This window comes from Salvia hispanica, chromosome 5 (genome assembly GCF_023119035.1).
Source record: "Salvia hispanica cultivar TCC Black 2014 chromosome 5, UniMelb_Shisp_WGS_1.0, whole genome shotgun sequence".
Classification (NCBI taxonomy): domain Eukaryota; kingdom Viridiplantae; phylum Streptophyta; class Magnoliopsida; order Lamiales; family Lamiaceae; genus Salvia; species Salvia hispanica.
This window is the reverse complement of record NC_062969.1, coordinates 37,995,047-38,014,979: the sequence shown is the minus strand read 5'-3', so window position 1 is coordinate 38,014,979 and position 19,933 is coordinate 37,995,047. Positions and strand designations below refer to the sequence as shown.

The 19,933-nt window shown below is 29.3% G+C and overlaps 1 protein-coding gene across 1 annotated transcript; it reads right to left on the bottom strand.

The window, feature by feature from the left end:
* Positions 1 to 5,641: 5,641 nt before the first annotated feature.
* LOC125186906 lies at positions 5,642 to 6,627 on the bottom strand. The gene has a single exon (XM_048083393.1). The coding sequence runs from the start codon at positions 6,459 to 6,461 to the stop codon at positions 5,877 to 5,879; it is 585 nt and encodes a 194-aa protein (XP_047939350.1). The 5' UTR covers positions 6,462 to 6,627; the 3' UTR covers positions 5,642 to 5,876.
* Between the last annotated feature and the right edge of the window lie 13,306 nt (positions 6,628 to 19,933).

Genomic DNA, 19,933 nt, shown 5'->3' with positions numbered 1-19,933 from the left:
ATCATGAAATTATTGGGAAATTTAGAACAAATAAACAGCAAATAAAATTTTTGAGCAAATATTCGTCTATCTTCCTGAATTTAATGCCATAATTAATATTTACTCGTCAAGACTGCATGGTTTGAATATTTGACTACTCAATTATTTGAGTGTACTGGTTTTTGCAAGTATATATGGCCCAAAATAGTGGATAAGTGGGCCTGGTATAATGTTTATTAGGGGTGGGAACCGTACTCGATATCCACTGGATTTGGATATTCAATATCCAATTTTATGTGATTGGGTGTGGGATTGAGTATTGAAATATAAGATAAATCAAATATTGGATAACCCGAATGGGTATCGGGTATTACCCGAATATCCAATTTATTATTTAAAGCATATTTTAAAGTAGGTTTAGCCATTTTGCATTAAATATAATCTTATACTTTAAAATAAAAGTGATCCATTTTTTTTAGTTTTATACCACAAAATAAATGAAACATTAAAGATATTAGTCAATTTAGATATTTCAATATTTCTATTAATATATAAAATTTAATTTTTTTATTAATTATTAACACATGTAAAGAGTCGGGTAATTGGATACCCGATACGTCGGATATGGATACCCGGGGCGGGTATTGGAGTACCCAAAAATATATCGGGGCGGATTTTGGATAGACATTTTGATGATTTTCGGGTTTGGATACCCGGTTTTTTCGGGTCGAATATCCACGAATACCCGTATTCCCACCCCTAATGTTTATAATTGTTCTCTCTTTAACTTATAATTAAACTCCAGCTATTTATTGAAATTGTCATTACATTAACATGTATGGTGTGAAATTAATTAATTTCGAATCTGACAACCTCTATTTTTCAATATGTACTGTTTATGGTTCATTTAGTAACTATATATTGCTATGATAATAATATTTTTATCTTAATTCTAATTGTTGTTTGGTAGTATATAAAATAAAGAGTAATGCTATGCGGCCATAATGTGGCCAGCCACACAATGGCATTTTTGTAAATAATTATAAAAGTCAATGTAATAAATTAATAGCAATAGTTAGTGCTAAGATAATTTTACTTAACTACCCTTTTCTCAATTTTTTTACTTCAAATTTAAATTTACAATATTCTCTCTCCATAATAATTTATGCACAATTTATGAAATAATTTATGCACAATTTACGTTAAATTTAAATTATATGTATGTTGTATTGGAAATAATCATATCATACCTATCGACTAAGAGACATCACAATATATCATAAATAAATTGTGGTAATAAGTAGTATGTATACTTGCATATAGTTAATATATTTTATAATCAAGTTTAATAAGATCAACTAATCTTAAACATAATGTTACTCCTAGCTATTCTAATTTGGTAACCAATTTTCATGAATTGTGCAAAGTTATATAATTGTATTGCATATCATATAAAGTGTACTTATGTAGTGTATTAGAATTGTATCATGTCTTATAAACTGTAAATATAAGTTACATATTAATATTATGCTTATTGCGTATTTTAGATACTACTGTATTATGTACAAATAATTTAATTAGTTACATTGCAAAAATAACTATATTATATAATTATCATATTATTGCAAAAATAACTATTATATGACATAATACAACTTACACACCAATAACTAAACTTGCTAATAATACTAATAATAACATATAATAGTAATAATATTGACTTATATAGATAACATGGATAAATTTTAAATACAAAATGCATTTAAAGGTCATTGTACTAAACTACTTATAGGAATTTGGCCGTAATGGTATATTAGTAGCTTTATATCATTATTATATAGATTATGATACCATTTAAAATTTAGTTACAAGAACATACTATAGGTTATATTGACAATACTAATAATAATATCAAATATTAAAAATTATAAATACAACTTCATATTTGTATATAGTTGCTAATATATTATTACAACATGGAGCCATGTAATATTGTGAGTTATTATTGTTATTGTCGCAATTATCCGATAATTATAGGTTTTAGCTAAACTATAGTACTAGTTATGTTATGTGGTGTAGCAATTTATTATTATTATTATTAAATAACTAATAACTGATCTAATATCGAAAATTCTCAATTGATTTTAGATTCAATAGATATTTGATTCACTTGAATAATTTAAAAATTTATAAAATTTAATTGGGATTCACGTCATCTTCTATCATTCTATACAATTAATGAACTGAACAAGTAAATATTCAATCAAGCTTAAATTTTATTGAAGATTCAATTGATGTTCCTTTGAAGTATACTTTTGTGACACCGGGAATTTGTGGAATCTGTCTATAACTAAAATGCAATTGGTCTTAGTTGTGGATTAGATACTATATGTATTTTAACATGATCCGTGGTGTATATACTAATCAGTATATACGAATGGTCTTATTTAAATGTTAATGTTAAGTATAGTATACTTTAAATATTTATAGAATTTTAATATCAAGAAGATTTTTATATTCTGATTTCAAAAAGTAAATTAACATATTTAATAATTAAATAATAATATATATCAGAAAACAAATAACTATAAAAAAAGAAAAATCAAAAAGAAAGCAAACATAAAAGAAATGTATTTATATATTGATTTGAAACGTATCTATACATACTAAGCAATTAAAATAATAAACAAAAGTATAAAAAAAATAGAAAAAGAAAGCAAACATAAAAGAAACGAAAAGGAATTACATGGAGCATTCAAAGTTCAATTTCTCCAAGATATTTAATGACTTAGTTTGTTATTTGTGCACAAGGGTATATTAGTCTCAGAAAAAATTGATACTTTTAAGATGAATTAATTTCAAGTAAATTAGCATTTAATGTACTATATTTACTCATATTTTAAATTTTATGGCCAGCCACATTATGGCCATTTAGCATCACTCTAAAATAAACTATCTTTTGGTTTGTGTTAATTTTCGGTCCGCCGCAATTTTTTATGTTTTGATGTGCTAAATTAACCCAGTAAGTAGGTGGGTCAATTAATCTAAATTAAAAATCAAATCATGATAATTAACTTAAAATTATTTTATTGCTTCACATTTTTAACCTTTCCATTTTAATTTTAATTTAATGTATTTTGGTACAATTACAATTCAAACTTAAATACCAAACACAGAGTCAAAATATTTATTTTATTTTTCTAATATACTAAAACCATCTCATATTTGTTTATTCATATAAAATTTAATAATTTAACTAACATGGTAAATCCCAACTCAGCTATCAACTGGGCCTTCAACAGTATATAACACAGATTTTAATTTTTACAATTTTTACTGTTGAGGGTCGTACATAAGAAAAACTCAGCGAATTGCAAAACCTATAGTATCAGTAGCTATAGACTATTCACTATAGTGTATCGCTTAATGCAATAGAATAGGAGAAAAAGAATGATGAAAGTAAAAATGGGAGTTTGTATTTATTAGATGATGTGAATCTCAAATGGAGGCCCAAATGCTTGGGCTGGCCCTATTAAAACCATGCTAGAGTGTAAAACTTTATTAGGCTCGTGATTAGGTTCCGCATCTCCGAAGCAAGTGCTAGGTGCTGTCTCCGTTATTGGGACATTCACAAATTTGGTTACTGTGAAATTCACAACAGACAGAGAATGATACAATGAGTGCATGCGCTATTTAATTTGGTGGGGAGAACCACGCCCCACAATCTGTTTTTCATTTATTTTGTAAGTTAATAATTGTAAAATGCAATCATCCCCTCAATAATATCTCTTTGATAAACCACATATTGCCATCTGATAAAACAAAATACTACGAAATTAGTTTGTACGATGGTATACGCTAGTTTAATTGATGTGACTAAATGAGGAGTAACAGTTTTTATTGGTTTAATTGATGTCGACTAAATAAGAACTAGTAGAAATTTAAGCCAAATGGGATGTAGAACAGACCTAATCAACTTCCAATATCAAGGGATTCGATCGAAATTGCAAATTTGATTGCTAATAACTTGTCACCACGCCACGTCTCCTCTATAAGACAAATCACAAATGGGAGTGTCTAGCATAACGACAAATACAGAAAAATTGGACTGGTTGCCGTAATTTTGGAAGATAAAAGTGGTGCAATCATCGTTGCTAACAATAGATGACATGTAAAGAAAGAAAATATAACCCAACAATAAAGGGTTGGGCAGTTGCAACGTGGAGTCAGCAACAATTCTAAATACTACTGTATTAAATTTAATGGAGTTTTTCGACTCTTACGCGGATAAGGCAGAGTTGGTCACAACATGAACCATGTAAGATGACTAAACTAACCTAGGTTCCCTCAAGTACAGTTACCATTTTGCCCTCAAATGTATATTTCTATGCACATATATTCCTTTCCTTTTAATGTAAAATGAACATTTTCATACTTCACCACACAATAAGATTTTGAATTTTCTCTCTTTGGACTGATTAATGGTTTATTTAGTTAAATAAAAGATTAAATATATGACTCCCTTTAAAAGTTCAATCATTTCATACACAAACTACTTTACTAAATTTGTGGATACATACATATAGCTAGTTATGTATCCATTCAGTCTCCTATCATAGTGCGATTTTTCTTTACAAATTACACCTGCTAGTTATTGATATGATGGAGTAGTATTTTAATACTAGTTGGTTCATAATCGACAATCCTATTGATTAAAATTTTCGTAGTTGAATAGCAATGAATATTTAATTGGTGATTGTGTTGAAGGTGAATGTTGTGTTGTAAAGAAGCTTGATGTTTATGGTAGTGGACCTCACCTCACTAAATTGGGAGGAGGAAATGAAAGCAAAGCAATGGTGAAGCCATTAAATCCGTGTATCCCTTTCTTGAAAAAGGTATTCACCCTTTATTATTTTTGCTTATTTCAAACTTTAAATTAAATTCAAATGTATTTTATATGTTGACATGCACCCACCTTCGTTCCACTTGCTCCTGTCTCTATAATTATATCATCCATCTCCTTCCAATAAAAACACAACTTCAACTTCTTTTTCAATTTTTGTGTGGTTTTCCCTCATTGTGGGACGAAATACAATTCTATAATGTTAAAGTAAAAAAAATTCCATGGGCTGCGACTCCTACCGTTTGTTTGTTTGTTTGTGTATGCATCAATGTTTGAAAATTGAATCTACATAAAAAGCAATTACACTGAAATTGTGTGTGGACTGAAATTAATTTACAACAAATAAATACATGATTGTATCATAGGGCAAATGATTAATGTAGGGGAAGGAGTTGGGTTGGATTAGTTGGCATTGGCAAGAAAAGTGTATGAAAAGGGTAGTAAAAAAGGCGTTGGGTTGGGTGGTCACTACACAATCCCTTAACGTGAGCACACAACTGCAAACAACAGAAAAGCCCAAAATCTGTACTAGTAAATAACTAGAGAATTATCACTTTCTCAAACAGATATAGCATCAGTGGAGCAGGCCTCAATTAAAACAGAAAATGTCATGATTTTTCATTCGGGGGCCACATGGAAATTATTGTTCATCGATTTTTCCTTCACTTGTTTGTTGCGTTTGAGACCATCCAACGAGCACCGCTGCGGATGCTCTAATGGTCCATTCTAATTTGATAACATCGCTAGTTTGATCCCTTATTGAAGATAAAATACACTTTGATAAAATTAATGACCACATATTTAAATAGCAATACATAGAAGGATTAAACCAAAAAAACACACAAACCAATCTAATTTTTTGATTAGGGCCCAATGGCCTCCAACTCAACTCTGACTCATCTCCCATCACAAAAATCCAAATTATCATAAAGGGGAAAATATAAAAAAAACAATAAGTAATTCACTAGTGACGAAATCAATAGGAATATCATAATCAGCCATCGAACCCGGTCTGGCTCCACACCGCATCTCGGACCCGGCTCATATCGCGCCCCTTGAGCGTTCGCCCCACTCCCTCAAACACCGAGTTCCGGCTGCGTGTGTACTCACGCGCCAGGTACTCGTGTGGGGGGACCAGCTCGGCGTCGTCCAAGCCGTCATCCGAGTCATGCAACGACTCCACCGAGTCGACCCGGTATATCTTGGACCAATCGGGCACGTTAACGGGCGCTGACGTGGCCATATTGCGGCCACGTGGCGATCCCTCCTGCAGGTGGAACTGGTGGATGATCCTCTGCGACGCGGCGCTCCTGGGGTCGTCGAAAGCTAATGACAGGCCGCCGGCTTGGTACCGCGGCGAGGCCCTGCAGCCGCCGAAGCTTCGATTGCGGTCAGCGGAAGCGCGTGTGCCCCAGTCTCCGTCTGCGGCTGAGAAATCCTCGCCGCTGACGGTGTCGTCGGCGACCGACCAGACGTCTTCTTCTTTGAGCTCGGATGAAGAATTCGCCGCCGTGTGGCTGCCGAAACTTCCTAAAAAGCGTTCGCTGCGGCTGGTGGTCAGTTTCCGACCCTTGGCCATGAAAGAAAACAAAGAATTGGATTCGCCGGAATGCTAATAAATCTGTTTTTGTATGAGCTCTGAAGAGTGGAAAACAAAATTTTAGGAAAAGGAAAAAGAAAGAAAGAAAGAAAAATGTTTAATTAAATATAAAAATGAGGATACGTGAGTAAATAATAATTGAGCATGTATTGTATACAGAAGAGAGCTGCGATGGCTGCGGTCGTATATATAACGATTTCATTTCGTGACGAGGGGCGTGGGGCCCACCCGTTCATTTCATTTTAATCTGGGTTTCATTTTGTCTGAATTTCAAGAATGCCACAATATGGACAAGGTGTTGAGAAGGGGAAGTTGGCTACGAAAATGTAAAATTGACGCGCGTGGTACGTACGTGCGTCTTACTAGAATGAAGCTTGTCTTGTCAGGATTCTTGCTAATTACCGCAAATAGTAATTAGCTAAGTAGTACTCCCTCCGTTCCCTTGAAGATGATCCACTTTCCTTTTTGGTTTGTCCTAATTAAGATGACTCATTATTTAAAATAGAAACACCTTTTATCTCTATTTTATTCCTTCTCTCTTACTTTACTCTTTTCTTTTATCACACAAAATATAATTGCATAAAATCTCGTATCGTCCAAGGAAGGGGTCATCTTCCTTGGGACGGAGGGAGTTCTTATCTTATTTTACTCCTACTAGTATAAGTTTTGTAAAAAATAAGGCACTTTAGGATGAATGCTGAATATTATAATGTGTAGCTATAAAACAAACTTGTATCCCATGTCTAAAAAATGAACACAAACATTGTAAATATATAACTATAAAAGGGACTGCCAAGTCATTTTAAGCATTCTTTTATTAATTCAATGGTCTAATTAAAGTTATGTACTATGAGTCTTTGTGAAATATAAGTACTCCTACTATTAATTGTAAAAAAAACTATAAATTAAAATCAATTTTTGCATGGACCAACGACTAAGATGAGTGCTTGTGCTCAAACTCCATCAGAACTCATTTTAGATTATGTTACCAATTAAAATGTATTCAATGTCACAATTAATGTTATAAATCGTACTATAGCTGATAGAGCAAATATTATCGGCAATTGAAATCCATGTTAGTTTGGTATCAATGAATATTTGACTAATTAGACAACCTTTGACTTTGGAAGAGCTCAAGTTTTTACTTTGCCCCCACAGCCCACGTGGACGTGGTTCCCACTATTTTTGCTTATATGTCCAGAAGTAGACACATCATGAAGATGTGGGTCCCGAATTGCACAAGTCACCTTCTGCCACGTCAGCTTGGTAGGACGTTGCATAAAAGTTTGAGATGTGACAATTATACGTTTCTTTTAGAAGAATGTGACCTTAAAATAATCACTCACCATGGGAATTCGACAGTGTGGTCGTTCGTGGGTATATACTGCAAAATGTTGTTCCAAGTATCGTGGTGCATAGCGTATAATCCCACCATCCTATTTTAAGTGAAGCATGTTTTTTTCACGAGATTTTATGTCGTATATTGTTTGATAAGTTAATTGAATAGAATAAAGTAAGAGTGATGACAAAAATAGAAAGAGTAATGTTTTTATTTATGAAATATGTCAATTAGAGTGAGACATTCCAACAAGAAAAATGCATCACTTAGAGTAGGGCGGAGAGAATATTAAAAAAAAGGTTAAATCGATGGAAAATTCACAAATTTTGATTAATTTATGATCAACTAATCACTGGATTTAAAAAAGATAGTGTTTATATCATAATTTTGATATTTTTTTCAATCGTCTCATAGTTTCATATTTGCTGGAAATGGTGTACATTGTGAAAGAAGAGAATACTATTTGAACAAAATGTCGACTACATTTAGTTAGTATGTGTACATATCATATCAAGAAATTAATGTAGCACACCAAATTTTATTACCATGAAACAGTTAAGAAAATGTCACATTGACTATTTTTAGAAGTTGCGAAATTGACCATTTTTGGCAAATTTAAAAAAAGTTTTCAAGGTTTCATTAAGATGGAGTAATAACATAATTATACCGAATTAACAAGTCAAATAAAGTAAAAATGTTAAACAGAATAAGCTCAAATGTATGTACTCTTTTGAGTAAGTGTTTCATCTTTTTGGGATTTGGTCAAAGCAACCATAGAATTACACAGGTATTTGGCATCATACAATTGGAAACATTTAAAAAAATAAATTAGTAGTAATAGAGCCGAGAGAGGAAAAAAGCATGATAACAGCCCCACAAATTTGAAGGGAGAAAGGGTTATTACTAATATGGAAAAACAAGAGAAGAGAGTGGGTTTTGTTAGAGTGCGGAGGGGTACAGCAGATTAAGGCAGGGTCCCTTTCGGGAGGCATATTGGACGGCCTTGAATAGAGGTGGGCGGGTCCAGAATATTACTCGTCGTCTAGGAAAACTAACGGAAAACCTTATCATGATTTCACCATCACACCACGACGGGACGGGTCGGATCGGGTCGGGTCCCACACACCCGCAATTTACCACTTCTCATTTAATCTGTTTCATTACTGCATATGTTATGTAATGACGAGGTTGGTTAATGGTTATATTGCTAAAAATTACTCTTATTGGGTGGTTGTGAATGACAATGACGAGGTTGTTTGTAATGCTAAGAGTTAAAGCCATATGGAGACACGTCATTGCCTTTGATATTGCGAATTTGCGATGACCTGACTTGCCCGGACCACGTCACTTTGGCTTTGTCGCTCTTGCTCCTGCCACTTTGGACTTCGAATAAAATGTCGCTTTTATTGAACAACACATTTTTATTTTATTTAAATGGGTTTATTAAAGTATAAATAGAATGTAATTTAAAATGAAAATTAATTTATAACTGAATATATTTTCAAATTAGATGATGCTCGCTAAAGTTTTAGACGAGAGAGATGTTATTACCAAATAATATAGTACTATTAGTCTATTACTCTGAATGATACGTATTTTTCGATTCAAACCATTTACTACTACTACTACTATCTATATTATCTTGACATTTTAACATCTAAGCATAATTATCTCCACCTCTAATTTTTATGCATCCATATATTATCATTCAAACTTATGAAGAAAAATGTTCAAAAGTTAGAGGTAATATTTCAAATTCTAGATTAAATAAATAAGATGATGCTAAAAGGTCAATTATGACTTTTCAAGCTCTTGCATCACGATGTGTATAAATCAGAGGTGATATGTCAAGCTTCAGACAAAATAATGTTTCAAAATCAAGTCATATAAGTATGTTGAGTTTGGGAGATTATTTATGCTTACGAAGTCTAAATGAGACGATGTGTGTATGGAAAAATGTGATTTCTACTAATTTATTATATGTAAGGTTTTTAGAAGATTGTACGAGATTAATAAATTTTTAATATATATACTTGACACAAATGCGACATATCAATCATCCAATATACTACCTTCGTCCCTTAAAATTTGTCTCATTTTGACCCGGCACGGGTTTTAAGAAATATAATGGAAAATGAGTTGAAAAAGTTAGTGGATTGAAGGTCCCTTTTATACTCCCTCCGTCCCCGATTAAGAGTCACACTTTTCCATTTTGGTCCGTCTCCAATTAAGAGTTACACTTCATTTTTACCATAAATAGTAAGTAGGTCCCACATTCCACTAACTCAATTCACTCACATTTTATTATAAAACTAATTTAAAAAAAATAGGTCTCACATTCCACTAACTTTTTCAACCAACTTTTCTTTACATTTCTTAAAATCTGTGCCCAGTCAAAGTGTGACTCCTAATCGGGGACGGAAGGAGTATATTAGTTTTATAATAAAATATGAGTAGAAATGAGTTAGTGAAATATCAGATCCACTACCAAAAATGATAAAAGTAAAATGAGACAAATTTTGAAGGATGGACGAAAATAGAAAAATGGGATAAATTTTCAGGGACGAAGATAGCATCACTTATCCATCGTATCCTAAGTCAAATAAACATGGAGTATTCAATAAAAGTTAATAGAAAATTGTAATTTTATTATCGCAATCGTATCCTAAGTCAAATAAACATGGAGTATTCAATAAAAGTTAATAGAAAATTGTAATTTTATTATCGCAACAAGAAATGAATCTTTAATTTGCTAAAATGATTTAGATTTCTGTCATTTCACATGCGCCATCCATTTAATTTAGTGAAATTCAACTAACTAAAGAACAATGCCTTTTGCGAATATTTAATAAAGTGATCTCGACAAAGGTTTACACGCATTATACCGAATTACTAGTATTATTTAACAATTTATACAGTAAGGTAATTAATAGAGTGATTTGTAAATGCATATTTTGTCAGGCAGCTTATAATTGGAATGAATCCCCATCCTATAGTCGTGCTATCCATAAAATATTTTGTCACGCAGCTTATCGTCTGGATTACTGGACACAATTTTGGGATAGTCCAATATCAAGGTGATAATTTGACTGATAAGACATTTTGACACGTACAAAAAATATCATGGGTTTAAATTTTTTTGTGGCTAACGTTTATCACTTTCTTATGGTTTGGGTTTCAGGGAGGGATCCAAAATTTATAGGAAAGCGGGGCCAATTTATTTATGAAGATAATTTAAGAATTTGAGGAATGACATTCAGAGAAAAATTTAAAAAATGCAATATATCTATAGAGTATTTAGAAAATATGAGGTGGGGCATATACTTTTCCTAAGCTCCATGCTGGGTCTTAATATTGGTTGTTCATATCAGTTGTGGAAGGTTTCCAAAGAATTATTTCATCTATAGCTAGTATTTCATTTAAATTCTTATGTTGAATTAATTTATAGTAGTATTAATATTTTCATAAATGAGAGATGACTCAAAGTTGTGGTCCGGGAGAAAGATATTTGAATGAGATCTCTTTTTCATATGTTATGGTGATTCAAAGTGGTGTCATGGTAAAAGAATTATGAATAAGGTCTATTTTGATAGTTTGTTCTATCGGGAAGTGTTTATGTATGTTTATGGACTATTTCCTTCGTCCGTTATTAAATAATTTATATTATTATTATTATTATTTTAATTTTATATGTTTAACGATTAAATGATTATTTCATTTTTACTGGTGTAATAAATAGATCTCATATTAAATTAACTTCTTTTCAACTGTTCCTATTATCTTTTACACTTCTTAAAATTTGCACTAAATCAAAGTCGAACATTTAATACCAAATGAAAAGAATATGATTGTAGGACAAATTTTTATGTTTTCTTTATTAAAAAAAAAGTAATTTTCCATAGTGTCGTTCCACTCAATTATGAGAGATTTGTTTTTTGTAATTTTTAAAAGTAAAATAAAGAATATATTAGCTATTTAGTCATACTTCAGAAAAAAAAATATGAATACAAAATTTATACTCCACTACTTTAGTCACAATTTCTAGTCTTATTTTCTTATTTTGATCTATTTATATATAAAACAAAAATCTAATTTCATTTTTAAATATGACTTACATTTTATTTGTCCTTTTCCCTACTTGTTTACACTTTAATTTATGCACATATAATTAGTATTATACTACTATTATAAATAGACAGTATTAAATATTTTGAAAATTATGCGAACTGCTACGCCACACTTGCTAATTTATTGTTGTTAAAATTTTTTGAGGACAAAGTTAACCCTACATTATCATTTGGGGGCTGGGGCTTATGACATAGCCCTATAGCTATAAGCTAAACCAATTGACGATCGATATACCCCAGGTTCTAGGTCCCAATGATTACACTGCTTTTAAGTTAGATCATTATCATATTTTTATTTATTTCTCTCTCTCAAACTACTGTTGGCAAGGTTGAATGAATTTTATAAGGTTTTATCCTAAAATCAGTAGATAGGAGAAGTGATCTAGAAATTTAATTATATAACGGTTTCATTATCTCTTTAATTATACTGATATGTAGGATATCATTATAGTTATTTTTTTATTTGCCAACGTTATAATCTAAGTTCTTAATTAATTAATGCCTATTTATGCCTCTCTTACATACTGTTAATGTGTTTTTAAGAATAGTGATCTGATTTTTCAGCACAAAAATAATACATGTTCTTTATTTTATAGATTTTGGTAACTTATGACAAAAATAATTCTAGAGACTAAACATGTGATTTTTGAGTCATATAGTTTATCTTTAAAAATTTCAATTAAATAGTACTCCCTCCGTCCCATAAAAGATGTCACACTTGTGGGATGACACAGGATTTTAGGAGGTTTTGTTTTGTGTGTTAAATGAATAGAGAAAATATAATTTTTATATTCATGTGAGAGATAACTTTTTTCTAAAAGGAAAATGTGACATGTTTTGTGGGACAAACTATTTTGTAGGACGGAGGGAGTATCAAATATGTGGGTTTTTTTTTCTTTCTTCTTTCCCTTTTCTTCTTAGTTTCTATTTCCTCCTCTTTCTTTTTTTTTTTTAGTATTTTATACATACACCTAATTGACATTCATAATATAAATTAAGGACAAAATACCTAATTAAATCAATTGAATATTTTTAATTTAATTTTTTAGGACTAAAATACCTAATTAAAAATATTCAATTATTTTATATTGTTATAAATATAATGCATAATTTTAAATTTTAAAATACTTTATTGATTAGTTTATAATAAGATAAATAACAATAATAATTTTTATCATAATTTAATATTATATAATTTATATTTTAAATAATTATATTATAATTATTTATTAATTATGAGATATTAATGTTATAATAATATTATAATAATTAAATATAATTAAAAATATGACTATAATTAAATATGACTCATAATTTGAATTATATTAAAAAATAAATTAAATACTATAAACATCATAACAATAATAATAATAATAATAATAATAATAACAATAATAATAATAATAATAATAATAATAATAATACTTCCTTTCCCAAAGAGTATGAACTTTGGGTTCGACACAAGTTTAATGCATTATTGATAAAGTAAGAGAGAGATAGTTAGAGAAAGTTTTTTAAGTATTGTTAGTGAAAAATGGATCCCACCTCATTAGAGAGAAGAGGGTTTCCAAAATTGGAATGTTCATACTCTTTGGGGACGGTCGAAAAAGGAAATAGTGCATACTCTTCTGGGACGGAGGGAGTAGTATAGAAAAGAAGGATAGAGAAGATATATATTATTTTAGGTTCTCTTTTCATGTATGCTCAAAAATACCCTAATGACAAAAATGTGAAAATGTGATGTTTAGGTGATATTCTGGGGTGAAAATTAGCATTATAATATTGAAAATATGATCTTTAGGTACTAAAAATGATATAAAACAAAGATCTAAGTATTATTTTAAGAAATGTATTTTATTATCATATCTTCTTTCACGTGTAAGTCTTGCTAAATCATAATTAAGTCTAATGCTTCCAATTTAAACATCAATTAACAACACTATACCACTATATATTTAGATTTGCAATGACGACGAAGATTCCATTTTTGGTGGTTTAAATACAGTTTTACTGTCTAATGGATGTCCACCAATCGAATTTGCTCCACTTATTCTTTTGTAGATGAAATGTCATTAATCAGTGCAGCAAATATTACTAGAATAATCCACAATTATTTGATAATGAGATTCTGTTCAAACTCATAGAATATCAGTGTTAGTAATAAAATTCATGATTCCAAGTACAGAACCACATTTAACTAATAAGTTCAAACAAATTAATAATACTCCGTCATAATAATAATTTAACTATAGAAAATAAACCAGAATCTTGGCTTTTCACAGCCTAGCTAGCTACAGGAGTGTTCCTTCGCTTGTAGACCAGACTGCCGTGTTTTCATCTTATTTATACAGCTTGCATATATATCTATAAATACTTTAATTTTTTGTTTCTAGGTGTCATACTTCAATATATATATTTAATCTTGCTTTAGCTTGCATACATTATACATGGTCAATTCATACAAATTTGAAATATATTTACGACCAAACAAGACTAACAACATGAATCAAATGAGCCAAAGAAAGTAGTAGGAGTAGTATAAATAATCATGTAATAAGTAGTACCTTAAAAAAAAAAAAAATTAGTAGGAATAAAGAATCTTAGTTTCGGGAGCTGTGTTTTGATTGGACTTCAAGTATTTACAGACAGATTTGGCAAATTACAATCTGTCTGTAGATAAATTGTGACAGATTTGGATCCCCTCCTGTGGTTGATAGCACAGCAAGGGCTGCTGTTCCTCCCAATGTATTATTTTATTGTTAAATAATAATGTTAAAATATTCATATCTTTTATTATAAATAAATTTGATGTGTGTGCATAATAGCACAGCCCCTACTGTGCACAGCAGGGGATCCTAGCCCAAATTGTGACTTGTAAAATATGGGTATGTGAAATTATTCTCTCTTACTATTATATTTATATGTATATACTCCATACAATTACAAGGATATTTAAAAGAGCATTACTCCCTCCGTCCGTGAATAAGAGTCCCGTTTTTTTATTTTAGTCCGTCCGCGAATAAGAGTCCTATTTTTCCATTTTAGTCCGTCCGTGAATAAGAGTCCCGGTTCACTTTTACCATAAATGATAGTAGGGTCTCACCTTCCACTAACTCATTCCACTCACATTTCATTGAAAACTAATATATACAAGTGAGACCCCTATTCCACTAACTTTTTTCCACCCACTTTTCTTAACATTTCTTAAAACCCGTATCGCTCATGAATGAGACTCCTAATGGCGGATGGAGAGAGCAGTAGTATAAAATAAAGTGATGCTAAATGGCCACATTATGGCCAGCCATAATCTTAAAATATTATTAAAATTCTGTGTAATTAATGCTCCATTGCTGAAATTTATGTCTTTAGAGAGTAACAATTTTTTAAAAACTAATATAACCTTAAATATTAAATACTTATGTAGTACTAGAATATATTTAGTTATGTAGTAGAATATATTGTATTTGTATCTAAAATAAGTAGTATTCGTATATTTATATGATTAACAATTTCATAAGTGTTACACATTATATTTATAAATATTATTAAATGTGACACAATAAAATTCTATTACAAAATTGCAGGAAGTCTTATTGTTATCGTAAACAAATTTTCAATTTAAGTATTACTCACTATATAAAACAAATTCTCATTTTTTCAATTTACTATTCGTTGTTGAATTATGCTACAATCAATTTGAAGTTATATTAACTGAATTAATCCCAAACGATAATTACGTAAAATCCCAAATGATAGTTTTAATCAATTTTGACTATACTAGCACTATTTAATTCTAATAACATAATCTATCCTAATTAAAGACATGCATTAATAATGAAATTTACGCATCAACAATTATTTAATCTTCCCATAATTGGTAAATGCTTTTAATTACTAACTACAATTTTAATTTTAACTAATTCTTGATTTAAAATACATTTAATCATAATATTCAAGTAACTTATAAATATTAGTATTGATAAAAATATCATTTTAATATTTTTTCGGGGAAGAGTATTTCAATATTAAAATATAATATCATATTTTGATATTATCAATTACGAGTAATTTTGAATTAGTTTTAAACCCATTTATAGTTGATTTAATGTTTGAATTGGAAATTTCAATTGTTCTTAAAATTCGGTTGATCATGGATCAATTGGAAAATTTATTTAATCTTGAGTTCAATTGAATAATTGAGATCCACATTAATTTGAATATAAAATAATTGAAGATTTAAAATTAATTTTATTTGATCTTAGGTTCTATTGGATAATTATGATATAAATTAATTTGAACTTAAAATAATTCTTAAAATTCATTCGATAATTAAAATTTCAATCATATAAAAATAATATGAGTCACTTATAGTGAGACAAATGGAGTATTTGTGATGCCATAATATAACAATGTACTATATATATAGGAGTACTAATTAGTCAGACAGATAAAGTAGTATATATACACAAATATATCAGTTGAATTTTAGACAATTTGAAATATCAAATTATTTAAATAATAGTATGATATATTTAAATCTATATTCAGGTATTATGGAATTTATATAACGAGTGATGCTAAATGGCCATAATGTGGCCAGCCATAAAATTAAAATATTAATAAAAATCTGTACATTTAATGCTGATTTACTTGAAATCAGTTCATCTTAAAAGTACCAATTTTTTTAAGACTAGTATACCCTTGTGCATAAATAGGGAATAGAGTACAATCAATACTAAATACTTTTGAAAATATTAATCATGTATGTGTAACGTTTCTTTTGTGTAATATTTCTTTCCGGTTTTTCTTTTTACTTTTATTTATGTTTTATAGTACAGTATTATTATTAATTTTTAATATATAACTATTTTTAAATTAGAATATAAATATCTTCATGATATTAAAATTCATTATGTATTTATATTCACTTACAAATGAAATAATTTAAACTATATTATATTTAACATTAATAATTAAATAACTTATAAATAAAATAAATGTAGACATTATACTATAAAATTATTTTATACTAAAATTAATTCAAATTTTTTTGAGGAAAGATTGTTCCAATATTAAAAGTATATACTATAAAATTGATGGTTGGAGATTAAATGAAATCTTTAAAATAAATTGGTGAAATTAAATTCGTATTTTAAGTGTAATAAGGGAACACTTAATAAGGAAATACATAATTAACTTTTATTAAAATAAAAATAGTGCAAGTAGTTTGAGACAAGCCAAGAAAAATACTAATAGCATTAGACGGATGTAGTAGTAACTAGTAAATTATACCAAGTGAATTGTCATTTAAAGGTACAAGTGATACAATAAGCTCTTACAAAGCAATGAATCTTAATTGTTATAAACAAACTCAATAATAAAATATTATATACAACTAAATCTATAATATACTATTGAATATTTACAATTACAAAAATTGAATCAAAGATAAATGGTATTTCCACATGAAAATTAATTAAAGTACTTCCTCTGTTCCAGCTCATGTGATTGATTTTTTTTTTTGTTGTTATTTTGGAAAAATGATAACAAATAGTTAAAGTATAGAGAAAGTAAAGTAAGAAGGAGAATAATGTAGAAGAGGATTTTCCCCTATATTATTCTCTTTCTTACTTTACTTTCTAAAACACGTGCCGAAAATAAGTCAATTACTTAAGCTGGGACGAAGGGAATATAATTTTTAAATTTTTGTTGAATCGATGGCTAGTCTTTGATTGATCTTTAATTCAATTGGAGATCTCAATTAATCTTCCATGCGATTATAACTTTTATATGATCTTGAATTTATTCCTAATTTTTATTTTAGCTTTTAGGTGTGGATTATTGCATATTATTCCAGAGTATATTATTGAATTCTAAGGATTGATGATTGAATATTACTACTTGATTTTGGTTATTTTGAAAACTGATAAATTAGTGTAAGAACTGATTAAGATTCAATTTTAGCTTCGATAATAGGGAGCGGAAAAATCTATAACCGTTAACTGGAATCGATAGAATAAGCATAGCTCATTACAATATAACACAATGATGCAAATAGAAAATATGTGCAAATATCTCTATGTATAATACATTGAGATATAGTACAGTTTATAACTCAAGTGGTTTTAAAAATATAATGATCGTTATAATAATTTGAAAACCTAAGTTGTATCATTCACATGATTGTAATAATATTATTAGACTATTCAACTCATTTGGGGGTTAAATTGATACTGATTCAAATGTAAATTTTCAATTTCAATTATTCTTGAATTTAAGAGCAATTTTTTATTAATATCTAAGTCATTTATATAAATAAAAATTTAAAATATATTAAAATATTAAATAATAATAATATACTCTACTAGACTATAATTTTCATACTACTAATTACTAATATACAGACTTAAACACCGTAAACACCTATATAAATACTTAGTAGTAGTATATTAATCCATTAAGATACTATATTTAAATAACAATTGATAAATGATAAAATACGGAATTACACTATTAATATTATACTAAATTAATTTAGAAGTTATTTTTATTTTAAATGGTAGTAGTACAATAGAAGTGCCTAAAAATAAATAAAGTTAAGTAAAAGATTAAATTAACTTTATGACTTCCAACTCCAGCCATTCGCCTAAGGCCCATTCCCCCACACGTGAATTCCTAACTCAATAAATTTTGTAAAGTAAAGGGTAATTTTGTAAAAACACATAAACATTAAAGAGACTTATTAATTTATTATTTGTTTCTAATGTATAACGACCAAAATATCCTATTATGGCCAGCCATAATGTGGCCATATAGCTTTATCCTTATTTAATAGTCTATATATGGTCACACGAACACAAGTAGGATTTTTCTTGGTTTTTATAAATGTTAGGTAGTGTAGTAGTCTCTCCTCCCTCTAGCACCTGAATAATTAAGTGCATAATAAAATCTGTTTTGTCACATCAATTTCCGAGCGAAAGCGTATATAACCAGTAAAGTGTAATGGCAATCAAGACTTGATAATATTATCCTTTATATCATCGAAATCTTAAAAATTAGAAACTGGATCGGAAGATGAAAACGGAGAAAAGTTTAATCATTCCACTAAACTCAAACTCACGGAGAAAAGTTCAATCATTCCACTAAACTCAAACTCATTTTAGTGTAAATCTCACACTAAATATTGATTTTACTCTAACCATTTACACTAAATTCAAACTTAAAAGAATATTCTTTATATTATGCTTTTTTTACTCAGAAAATTTGAAAAACTTTTAGGTATTGATTTAGTGTAAACCTAAAGATATGTATTTTTTTCTCAAAAACTAAAAATAGGATTGGTTTTTGAGTACTATTGGAGCTAAATACCTATCTCATTTTAGATTTTAGTGTACCATTGGAGTTGGTCTTAGACAAAATAATCATAAAATGTAGTATATGATTGAGTTATGAGATTATTTTAGTTGGAGGGAGTGATTATAACTAATTATCACGTAATTACCATTGACTTGTGATATTCAATTTCATGAACCAAACACAATATATATTTAATCCCGAGATATAATTTTGTGAACCGAATAGCTTCTAATGGTAATGATTAATGGGCTATAGCAAATAAATATAATACATCCGCCCACAAAAAATACATTAATTACTTTTACCATTTTGGGTCAGTCATCAAACAATTTTAAATTAAGTAAATACTACTACTACTAACAATAATAATGCAGTAGTCACGTTGTGCTAAGCCTTTCTGCCAATGGACTTTGCTCGTGACTGAGGATGCAATTTGCCTAATTTTTTTTAAAGAATGGCTATTTCAGCTGTAAACGTTATACAATTCCATTCAGTAGGCCATTCCACTGCCACTGCCCACTGGGCTCTGCTCTGCCTTTCAATACCCATGGAGTCTCTAACTGATTTTCTATTACAGATCCAAGCCTAGTGGCTGATGCAGCCCATGAGCCCAACTCAGTAATAGCAGC

Coding starts and splice junctions, on each gene's coding strand:
- LOC125186906 (XM_048083393.1), bottom strand. CDS start 6,461: ATGGCCAAGGGTCGGAAACTGACCACCAGCCGCAGCGAACGCTTTTTA.